Source organism: Phragmites australis, chromosome 15, assembly GCF_958298935.1.
Source record: "Phragmites australis chromosome 15, lpPhrAust1.1, whole genome shotgun sequence".
Lineage (NCBI taxonomy): Eukaryota > Viridiplantae > Streptophyta > Magnoliopsida > Poales > Poaceae > Phragmites > Phragmites australis.
The window spans coordinates 8,417,199-8,428,839 of NC_084935.1; the positions used below are offsets into that span (position 1 = coordinate 8,417,199).

Consider the following 11,641-nt stretch of genomic DNA (forward strand, 5'->3'; position numbering starts at 1 on the left):
GGGGAGGATTGGATCAAAGATTTTCCACGGTGCTGCCAGATCGATTAGTCACTAATTAGTCTATGCGATGCTAGCTAATGCCGTTTTGTCAGTTTTCTGGTCGCGCTATTCGTGGGAACACATCGCGCTGTCGCTAATCAACAGTGGTCATATCGGATGGATTTTCTTTTCTAGCCGCCTGTACGACTCCGCGCGGCCACTCCAAGTTGCTGCATTATTAGGTTAGGCGCCACGGTTTAGCCTTGAACCGATGGTGAAAGCAGATCCACGCGCATATGGAAATCGATTTCTGTGAACAGGAACCCAGCTTTCGTGACTTCCTTCCATGGTTCACCCGAGACCGGGGAAACAGGCGGCGGCCTCCAAAAATATCTATCCCTGTGCAATTGGTAACTTGCTGTGGTCAGTGGTCGTCGTCGCCGCGTGACTGTGAGACGGTGACGAATTTACCCGCGTCTACATAAGCTAGCTCTTCCTCACTTTCCTTGCGTCCACCGCGCACGATGGCTCACCACCTCCTGCCCGTGGTGGTCGCCATCCTCGCCGTCGCGCTGTTCGCGCCCCACGCCGCGGGTTACCCGTGGCCAGCTTGCGGCGAGAGCAGCAACTTCGAGGCCAACAGCACGTACCAGGCCCATCTCAACCTCGTCGCCGCCACCCTGCCCAAGAACGCCTCAGCGTCGCCGAACCTCTTCGCCACCACCGTTGTCGGCGCTGTCCCGGACCAGCTCTGGGCCATGGGGCTCTGCCGCGGGGACGTCAACGCAAAGACCTGCTTCAGCTGCCTCACCCAGGCTTTCCAAGACCTGACCAACTACTGCGCCTACAACAAGGACGCCACCATCTACTACGACCCCTGCATCCTCCACTACTCCGACGTCCACATACTCCCCGACGACGACACCGGCACGTTGTACGACACGCTCAACGTCTACAACCTCGGGAACGTTACGTCGGACCCAGCCCGGTTCAACCGCCTCCTGGCCGCCCTAATCAACGCCACCGCCGATTACGCCGCGTACAACTCCACGCGGCGGTTCGCGACCGGGGAAGGCGACTTCGACAAGGAGCCCCACAAGGTGTACACCCTGGCGCAGTGCACGCCGGACCAGACGCCGGCGCAGTGCCGGAAGTGCATCGCTAGGCTCATAACGGAATCGCTGGATGTGTACATGGGCCACATCGGAGGCAGGGTTCTTTGGGTCAACTGCAACTACAGATTCGAGACCGCGCCCTTCTACAATGGACCAGCAATGGTGCAGCTGGCATCAACGAGCTCAGGAGCGCAGGCGCCGGCGCCGGCGCCAGCTATGCTGCCAACGGTTGGGACGCCGGTGGCGGCCGGAGGTGGTGAGTTAAATCCAACAACATCTGATACATGCGTACTTCAATATTCGTACAAACGCTTTACGAAAGATAACTTGGCAGATGATTATTACTTAACTAGGCCCGCATAAATAGTCGTGGCTAGACTCCCTTTGATTTTTTTCATCATAACATGAAGTATAAGCATTGACTTTGCATAAATCAGGAGAAGAGAGAAACTTGAGGTTCCAAATGTAAATAGTAATACTAATACCGATAAAAAATAAATACTAATACATTGTTATTGATAGTTTTAGGGTGAAAGCTTCAGTAATAGGCATTATTATAATTGTATATGTAGCAATACGACTATATTTTCAGCCATATATATATCAAAATTATACAGCTAATACAATTTTATTTCAAATCTTATCCTATACGTGTAGGCTACTCAGCTAGTTATTTTACATCCGGAGTTATATTTTTTTTCTTTTTTTTTTGGCGTGATATAGCATGCACTGGACCATCTGTTATGCAAGTCCCTTGCTACTCACTTGTGACTTCGTGACCACCTTCCTCGCCGTCTCTCCACCATCTTGCTCGTCTTACATTGTCTAAGAATGACGTCGAGCTGACACTATAGACTGCGGACAATCTAGGTCTTCCATCGTGAACTCGATTGACGGCGCGAGCTGAGGCGTGACATTCATGAGGCTCATGTTGCCAGCACCTCCCTCCGCCTCCTCATGTCTCCAACCATATAATGTTTAAATTTCAGCCCGCTAAATATCTAATGGTGTTTGGTTCACATTTTGTAACGTAAACGGATTACAGAGGGGTAAGGGATACCGTTACGAGTGTTTATTTCGGACTGGTGCGTGATCTGTTACCGCGTAATCCGATATCGGCCCATTGAGAACCGATTCCCTCTTTCATGACCGGTATCACATCGTATATTTCTCTTCTTGTTTTACCTTAGGAACCCTACAGCTGTGAAGTAATTACAAAACGTACCGCACCCATGGCCCACCAGTCAGCTATTCCCTCACCATCCCCACCCCTCTGCCCACGAACCGAACATCATCATACTCCTTTTGGTCCGCCTCCACAGCACATGTTGCCGTCACCATCAAATTCATCGCCGCCGGTGGCTACTCTCACCACCGCTGGTCACTGAAGGGAAGCCCTTGAAGCCGGCATTCCATTTTCACATCCCCTGATGTCGTTGCTGATCGGTGTGCAGGCCCTGTACGCCGCATATAGTCTCTCGATCTGCAACTCCTTGGTCGTCTGTCCAGATTTGGCCGCGGCCCAAATCGTATGCTAGAGGGCGCTTGAGTACGGATCTTATTCCTTTTGCCCTTGCTGCGTAGCGCCGCCGCCTCTGATGGATCGTCGGACATCGCGTCCCACGGCAAGTTCACCGCTGACACCAACAATGGTGTCGCTGCCATCTCCAGGGAAGTGGGCCGGGGAAGATGGAAATTGAGGTTCGCTTTCTCCCTCCAGATGCCCCCTTCTCTCTCTCCTAGGATTGCGATGTGCTTGTCTGCTGTAGGCTTGCCTGCCGACCCGGTGCGGTGGTGGAGTGCAATCTGCAGGCTACATGTGCTGCTTGCCGTCCTTGCCGGGAACCCCCGCCACCGTGTGCTGCCTGGCTAGCCATGGCCCGGGTGGTGCTGGCGTGCCGCACGCCCGCTGTGGTCGCTTCTTGTACGCCTTAGGGCATTGCTCGCCCGCCGTCGCCCTCGTTCGTTGCCGCCGCCTACATGTGTCTACCAGGGCCAGTTATCCTGTCTCAACGTTGATAAATCAACGTGAATCTAGCACAATTATCTCTGATTCGAACTCCATATATATAGAAATAGAGTTGTACTCGTTCTCCAACTCTATCTTTATCTGATTAATCTCCACCATTATAATCTTATTCCCCATATCTAATGGTGTAGATTAATCTCTTTTTCTTGCGATCAATATAGTAATTTTGTGACCTTGTGTAATACTCCGGATTCCTACAAACTAGAAGCCTATCACCCCTCATCATAACTTACACTATGTCCAAAAATTATTAGAAATTTCGGTAGAGTTTTCACTGTATTTATCGGTTTCTGGATAAACAAAATTTCACACAGTTCACATGCATTATATTTATGAGCAGAAAGTAAGCATCACAGCTCAATTTTAGATCCCAACACAATCCGAAGACTCAACACGACTCTAAGACCCGTTACACACGATCAACTTATCTAATTAACCATTTAACCGATTAACTAGCAATTATTTCTTCATTGCTTTAAGAATAGACTAATTGAAGTTGCGCGTGAGCTCCATCGTGATGCTACTCACATCCCATGCATGTCGCAGTCATTTGGTATCTAAAAACCAAATAAAACACAAGTGTAAGTAAAAACACTCAATAAGTATAATATCGAACTGAAAGAACCAAAATGGCGAATCAGGATCTAATAGAAAAGCATAATCGAAATAATTGTTTCTTGTCTTTTGAAAATGTCAAGAAGTAGTAGTTTTCGTCTGAAGCGGATAACACTGGAATACATTCTTAGCATTTACTAGTAAAGCCAAGCAAGTGGGACTAACGCTTACAGGAATATGAATATAAGAACCAAACTGCATATCCGGTATTTTCAGAAAAACCTCGGAACATGAATCATATGAAAGAAAAAAACTTGAATCTCGAATCATCTTTGCAAGAAATATTATCTGGAAACTTGAACCAAACCAACACATGAAGATATGAAAATTGAAATAACATAATCGAACAAGTTGAGAATCGACCAATGAGTAAACCATAGCATCACACATAAGTTCGTCATGCACTTGCCTTAAACTCGGCACCACGCCCTTGGTACTGGAACTCTCCAAACCTGAGAAACAAAACTACACTTATGAACTATCCCAAGATAATCTCAAGTCTATATAATGAACACCCGAACTTGTCTATCAAGAAAACCCTAAAATCCTCAAATCTTGTTTTGTACGAAACTTTGTCTACTTTTCTGCATTGCTCGTTGTTTTGCTCATATCTTTTAATTCGCTTAACAGATCGTTCAAAACAAATACATCTAGAGAATCTACAGGAAATTTCCTACAGCTTTTGTATGGTTGATTTGGGCGAAATCCTTCTCCAACTAGGTCAAAAATAGATTAACCAAATACTGCACATATTAAATTTAACGGACAGCAGTACTGTTTTGATGATTCCTCCTAAACCGCTTATCAGAATAGACCAGCACCATTTTAAAGATATTGATGAGACTTACAACTTTCGTTTTAAGCTTATATCTAAATTTGGCACTATTTAATCTCAATTCTTGAATTAAGCCGCTGCACACTAACCGGATTGGCAATCTCCAAATCCGACGACAGTGAATCCTTCCGTCAAAATCGATGTATGAGCAGCTAGGGACTAATTAGGGTTTACCCTTGCAGCAAAGAAGATATCCAATGATGAATTTCGACGGAATTGCGAAATCTTTCTTCTTCCTTTTCTTTTCCTCTTCTTCCTCCCTTCTCTTTTGTCTTCTTCTTCTCTTCTCTTCTTCCTATTGCTTGCTGCTGCCCTCTACTTGCCGTTGCTCTAGCTGCCGCACAGCAGCAGCAGCAGGCCGACACCCGTGGCGTGGCGTGTGACGGCGTGCGACACAATAGGGACGACGTAGATGGACGGCGAGGTGGCGATAGCAGGGGGTGGCATGTGGAACGGGCGACTGCAACATGTGGCTGGGGTGGCATGTGGAACGGGCGACTGCAACATGTGGCTGGGGTGGCATGTGGAACGGGCGACTGCAACATGTGGCTAGGGTGGCGGCGGAAGCGGCAGCCCCGCTCGGCCCTATATGGGCAGTGCTTGAGGTCGAGTCAGTCTCGTGACCGGCTCGGTCTCGATCCCATTTTTTTCTTTTTGCTTTTTGTTATTTTAGGTATTACACCTTAAGAGCGAATACGGAGACTCTTTTTAACACTCAAATATTAAGATAATAGATCCTAATTTGTTTCAAGTGCTCGTTGAATAAATCTACCATATGAAGTTTAGTTTGTAACACTTTCATAAAAACTTAGTACGTAATAATATGTATACCACTGCTCTTCCCTAAATAAGGGTCCTACTGTGCCTTTTTGGTTCTTCAAAACCTAATCTTGGTCATCATTTCTAGAAATATTAGTGAAGCTTAACGTGATGTTTACTCACAGGCAGAAGGAAGTTCAGAGTGCCCGTCCTGGTTCCTGCTGTTGTGCTGCCAACTCTAGCAGCCTTGAACCTTGTCGCTTGCCTTCATTTCTGGAGGCGACGGCGGTCAGTAGCACAAGCGAAGCAGCCATGTATGTTCCGGCAAAATTCAGCCGTTTTACAGAGCCAAACACTTCCATAAATTCAAAAGGCAACGATTTTTCCAACTGATACTTGAACAGGTCCTATGTATTTCGCTGAAGCAGAGGACATCGAATTGGTGGACTCAATGCTGATCGACGTCTCCACCCTGCGAGCCGCCACTGGGGATTTCGCGGAGAGCAACAAGCTCGGGGAAGGCGGGTTCGGCGCCGTGTACCAGGTTGTAAGTTGTAACGAGCACAATGTCCTCGGAGTTTCTGAACTGAAAATGCTCATGAATAATTGGTTTGATTTGTTCAGGGTGTCCTCCCGGACGGCGACGAGATAGCGGTGAAACGACTGTCACAAAGCTCGACGCAGGGAGTGGATGAGTTGAAGAACGAGCTCGCGCTGGTGGCGAAGCTGAAGCACAAGAATCTCGTCAGGCTCGTCGGCTTCTGCCTGGAACAGCAGGAGAGGCTTCTCGTGTACGAATTCCTCCCCAACCGGAGCCTCGACCTGATCCTTTTTGGTACTGATTGAATCATATTCAACGTAATTTTCTCGTTGATATCATCATATCGATCGCTCCATACTTGATTTATTATTGATGCATGCCACCAGACCCTGAGAAACGTGAGGAGCTGGACTGGGGGCAGAGGTACAAAATCATAAACGGTATCGCTCGGGGCCTGCAGTACCTCCACGAAGATTCACAGCTCAAAGTAGTCCACCGTGATCTCAAGGCCAGCAACATCTTGCTAGACGCGAGCATGAACCCCAAGATATCGGACTTCGGCCTCGCGAGGATCTTCGGGCGCGACCAGACGCAGGCCGTCACGAACCGCGTCGTCGGCACCTAGTTAGTACACAAAACTCATCACTAACCGTGTTCAAGTTCAGTCACATTTAGGCGACTTAGTCATAGAAATTTTTGCTTAATTTCTCGTTTCAGTGGATATATGGCACCGGAGTACGTGATGCGCGGGAACTACTCTGTCAAATCGGACGTGTTCAGCTTCGGCGTCATGATGCTGGAGATCATCACGGGGAGGAAGAACAACGACTGCTACAACTCTGGGAGGTCTGAAGATCTCTTGACCACGGTAAGAACAATCTGATCACCATTGTTGTTACACGTTGCGGTGCAGTTTGGCTCACGGCTGCAAACCAAACCGTGCAGGTATGGGAACACTGGGAGGCCGGGACGGTGGCGGAGATGGTAGACCCGTGCTTGGGCGGCAGCTTCCCGGTGGGCGACGTGCTGAGATGCACCCACATAGGGCTGCTGTGCGTCCAGGGAGACGCGGCGGTGCGGCCGGTGATGTCATCGGTTGTGATGATGCTCGGCAGCGACACGATCACCCTTCAGGCCCCGTCCAAACCGGCGTTCTTCGCCAGGAACGGCGCCGGTAATGCGGCCTTGTCGACGGCGTCGGTGCAGGGTTAGCTATGGGCGCCTAAAACAATTTTCAGAGGCTAACACGGAGGGAATGTGATATACAAAGGTGTGGTCCGTGTGCCGGTATGTGTCGATCATATTTCGCTATGCGAAGAAGCATTTGCCTGAGTGTCGACGATCGGTGGATTGCTGTTCTTACAAATTTATAAAAATAGTAGAAGATGCTTTGAGTAGATGAAAAACACAGTACACATGATCTTATATAGGTTAAGGTCTCTCTTCAGATAATAACTCTACGTCTTGTTGGTCTTATATTAATCTCTGAGACTATATACAAGGGTGTGCTTGGCTAATCTAGATAGATCTAAATATAGTTGGAGGGCTCGCTTGTATGTAATATAGATCTAAGTTGCAGAGGGTTCGAAGCTGCAGAGGGTTCCACATGCTTGAATGACATTAATTGAGTTGTATTGACTTCTAATGGGTTGTCATCTGCATGGTTCCTGGCTTCGTCTATATAGGAGGGCTATTATATAGCTTATGGAGTCCTTTCTTTTTAGTCTTAGAGATAAATTTTCCTATTTACGAGACATCTTAGGTATCTGCACGCGGTTTCTATATATACATAGATTTTTTCCCTAGGGATAGAGATATGACCCAAGAATGATAGAAAATCCTAGAGTGTTCGGATATGGTAGTCCTATATTACTCATCGTCAACTCCTATTGGTACGTGAAATGAGGTTGTGATGGATCAAAAACTTAGCCCGGCCCATAGAAACATCCCAACATGCTATTTTTTCAAGTGATGGCTTAGGTGTTCGGGTAGTATGTACATCCAACCAGGCATCCGGATGTCTTCGGGTCATCTAATCGGGATTTTAGGCTTTTCCTATAGCTCCATGAGTGTCCAAGAAGGTGCCTCATCTGAGAAGGAATTATGGGTCATTCGAGGGATATCGTCCAAATTTTTTGGAGTTCCGAAAAGGATGGAGAGACGTGGCTCTTTGCTTGACATTTTTTTTTTTGAAAATTGAAACATCACAGCGGAAAATTCCAATGGTGGTGAGAAAATCCTTCCTCCTTTTCTAGCAAAAGATCACGATGACGTTTGGAAACTGAGCGTATTTGTTGGTTTCGTGCACCAGCTTTCCTGTGATTTTTCATACCAACAACCCCCGCATACGGTGAAAGAGATCCCTAACATAAAATGCGATGGGACTCTAGGATAGAAGCTCATAGCTTCGAGTCTACTTAGGCTTTCTTCTGTATCCTGTACTTGGGAATAGAAACTTATTCTTTTATTAGTAAAAAAATAAAAAAGAATGTAAATAAAAAATGTGGGACTTCTTGGGAACTTGATACCAAGTAGATACCGATAACCTAATTATGCTTAGTGCTACTCGGTTCCCCCTTCGGCTACGGTAGGATGACTTCATTACTAATTGAGGAGCTTAATTGGGCCAGCTATAAGTCCGATGTAAGCAGGACGCGTCATATCCCCTTGGCACTCAGGACACGATAAGGAGCCTTTGTCACATCCCATGAGGCCGTAACTTAGAACATTGTCTCCACGCGAAGGAAGTCTCTTTAGCACACGCACAATATATTGTGGTTAGCTCTTTCTATATTGTATTCATCCAGTCCTGACTAGTTATCTGGGAAAAAAACTCAGATAGACAGTCAAAGATAATAAGATAAAAATTACTGACCGGTCATTATGAATTAGCTGACCGAGGTGAAATAAAAGAATTGAATGCTCATACTTCCTATCTGGTCGTAGAAACTCTTATTTCTTGAAGTCTACTCCCGTGTGACCTTGTTCGGACTTATCCGGGTGTACATGATAGGTAAAGGTACCCGGATTGCATTTTACTGTCGATGTATCCATCTCACGGGTGCCAGACGTTTATTCAGGGAAGACAGAAAAGAGCCCAAAGAGATTCAAGCGGCCTTCTAGTAATTATATACCTTACTAGTGTAAATATTTCTTAGTACTTACACATAAAACTTTTGGAGTTGGCCAACGTTCCAAGAATTATTGAAGATTCATCCATTCTCCGTTGCTAAGAGATCCATGACAAGTAGACTCGACCACAGTGTAGAGACCCTCCCACTCTAGGGATAGCTTGTTGTTACATTGGCTTTGAACATCTCGTAGAATCAGGTTCCCTACTTGGAGGGTACGTTGTCGGGCGTCTTGGTCGTATTGGCTTCGGAGGGATTTGAAATTCGGCTGATCGTCTCAGAACTTGATTCCTTTCTTGATTGAGATACCAAAGGAGACAAAAAGGAACTTGAAACCCCCAGGCACTACCGAGAAGGGCCCTAGAATATCTAGCCCCCAAGTCATGAATGACCATGATAAGGGGATCATTAGTAAAGCTTGAGTAGGTTGGTGCACACGCCTGCTATAAAATTGGCAGCTAGTGCATGCTTTAACCATCTCGCTCGCATCATGGAGAGTCGTAGGCTAATACAAACCTTGTTTGAATACCATTCCGATAGGGGTTCGGAAGGGAGCGTGAGCTCAACACACCTATCCGTGGATTTCTTTGAGTAGTTCTCTACCCTGCTTCTAAGAGATGTGCTTCATGAGCACTCTGTGGGTGTCCCTATGATACAAGACACCATCCACCAATGTATACATCCTAGATCAACGAGAAATCTCCTCGGATAGTGCATCATCCTTGGGAATAACTCGATCTTGAAGAAACTTATGGATTGGACTCCATCCATGCATCCTTGTACTCGAGCGGAGCTACAAGTTCCCTCGTGACTCCTTTTGGAGTATTGATTCCTATTGAGCCCCCGAGTTGATTATAGGTTTCGTAGACCACCACTCCTTTGGTCATGTCATCTTATGATGTCACAGTCAGCTTCGAGAGTCTTTCTTAAAAGATCCCGGATGTCCTGAAGATCGTGAGGTGGCTAGTCAGGCAAGACTATCGATGAGGTAGTTGACTTTATCAAATCCGATGAATTTCTTTCTATGTTCCTCACCTCTGCAAGGTAAGCTTCCATGGTCTTATATGAGGTTTAGTACTCCTTTCCAACTCGCTTCACCACCAGCAATGAATCTCAATTCATGAAGAGGCGATGGGTGCCAAGTGCAGGAGCTACTCAAAGACTAGCAAGCAAATATTCATTTTTGGCCACGTTGTTTGTGGTTGCGAAGTCAATCGGCAAAGCGTATTGTAGGCATTCTCCGGTTAGAGAGATGAGGATTATACCAGCCCCGAGCCTTTGACTAGCCCTAGATCTAAAATGTTCGGCACCTTGCGGGTAGCACGAGGTAGTAGGATCTGGATTGGCAACAGGGTTCTGGGCCTGGTCATGAGGTGTTGTCATTGGCGGGGGAAGAGTCTGATTCCCCACTTTTGAATCAACGATGGTGTTTGGGTCCACCATGTCATCATCCCGAGGAAGATTGGATCGGGTACTGCTTGCATCCCCAATGGTAAAAACTTCTCGGGGTTACGCCCCATTGAATGTGAAGTCCACGCCCATAATGGAATTGTCATCGGAGGGTGCCTCCGGATATGTTCTTCGACAATTCATGTTGTCGAAAGCCGCAGGGGAAGCTCTCGACTTGCGGTGAACATCGCTTGCACAATCATCTTGGTCACCGAGCGGTTCAAACTCGATGTCGTAATCTATGGTGCATTGATCCATAAAATGGTTCACCTGGGTAATCGCTGACTCTTAATTGGTTGTGGGGTGAAATTGTCACAGAACCCCTCGTCCGAGAAGCCAATCCTCGGTGCAGGCTTGGGTGAGGTCAACAGCACATCGTGTGTCAAAGTTTTAATGTCTTTGGTCATGAAACCCACGAACGGCGCTAGTTGTCGATGATTGGTAAACCAATGATTTGATGAATTTCTAGAAATAGTAGGGGATGCTTTGAGTAGATGAATCACACAGTGCACACACGATCTTATACAGGTTCAGGCCTCCCTTAAGAAAATAGTCCTACATCCTGTTGGTCTTGTATTAATCTCTGAGACTATTTACAACGGGGTGCTTGGTTGGCCTAGATGGATCTAAACCTAGTCGGAGGGCTCGCTTGTATGTAGTTGGGGAGAGTTGCTAATACAGATCTAAGTTGCAGAGGGCTCGAGGGTGCAGAGCTTCCACAAGCTTGAATGATGTCAATGGAGTTGTATTGACTTCTAATGGTTTGTCCTCCGCAAGGTCCCCTGGCTCTATATATATATAGGGGGTCATCGTACATCCTCTGAAATCCTTCCTTCTTAGCCTTGAAGATAAACTTGTTTACGAGATATCATGGGTATCTACGGATAGTTTCCATGTGTTCAGGGATTCCCTTCCCAGGAATAGAGATATGCCCCAAGAATGATGGAAAACCCAAGGTTTGTTCAGATATGGTAGTTCTATACTACTTATCATCACTGATAATTTTTTGAAAATAATATTTTATTGGAAAATTATAAAAATAATATCTATTTATGAAAAATTGCCAAAATAGCATCATGTCAGCAACCAAAATGCTGACTAGCACCATGTTGGCATTTCGCCTACCGACATGCCAGTATCATCATCTGGTGCTTCGATTGGTGGTGGGCCCCATCTTTTATTGTGTGG

At 46.5% G+C, this 11,641-nt stretch overlaps 1 protein-coding gene across 1 annotated transcript; it reads left to right on the forward strand.

The window, feature by feature from the left end:
- The first annotated feature begins 422 nt into the window (after positions 1–422).
- Positions 423–7,518, forward strand: LOC133893624 (cysteine-rich receptor-like protein kinase 6). Its single transcript, XM_062334699.1, has 7 exons — positions 423–1,350; positions 5,518–5,646; positions 5,737–5,876; positions 5,957–6,167; positions 6,260–6,497; positions 6,591–6,741; positions 6,819–7,518. Exons 1-7 carry the CDS (start codon positions 504–506, stop codon positions 7,083–7,085), a joined length of 1,983 nt encoding a protein of 660 aa, XP_062190683.1. The 5' UTR covers positions 423–503; the 3' UTR covers positions 7,086–7,518.
- The last annotated feature ends 4,123 nt before the right edge of the window (positions 7,519–11,641 follow it).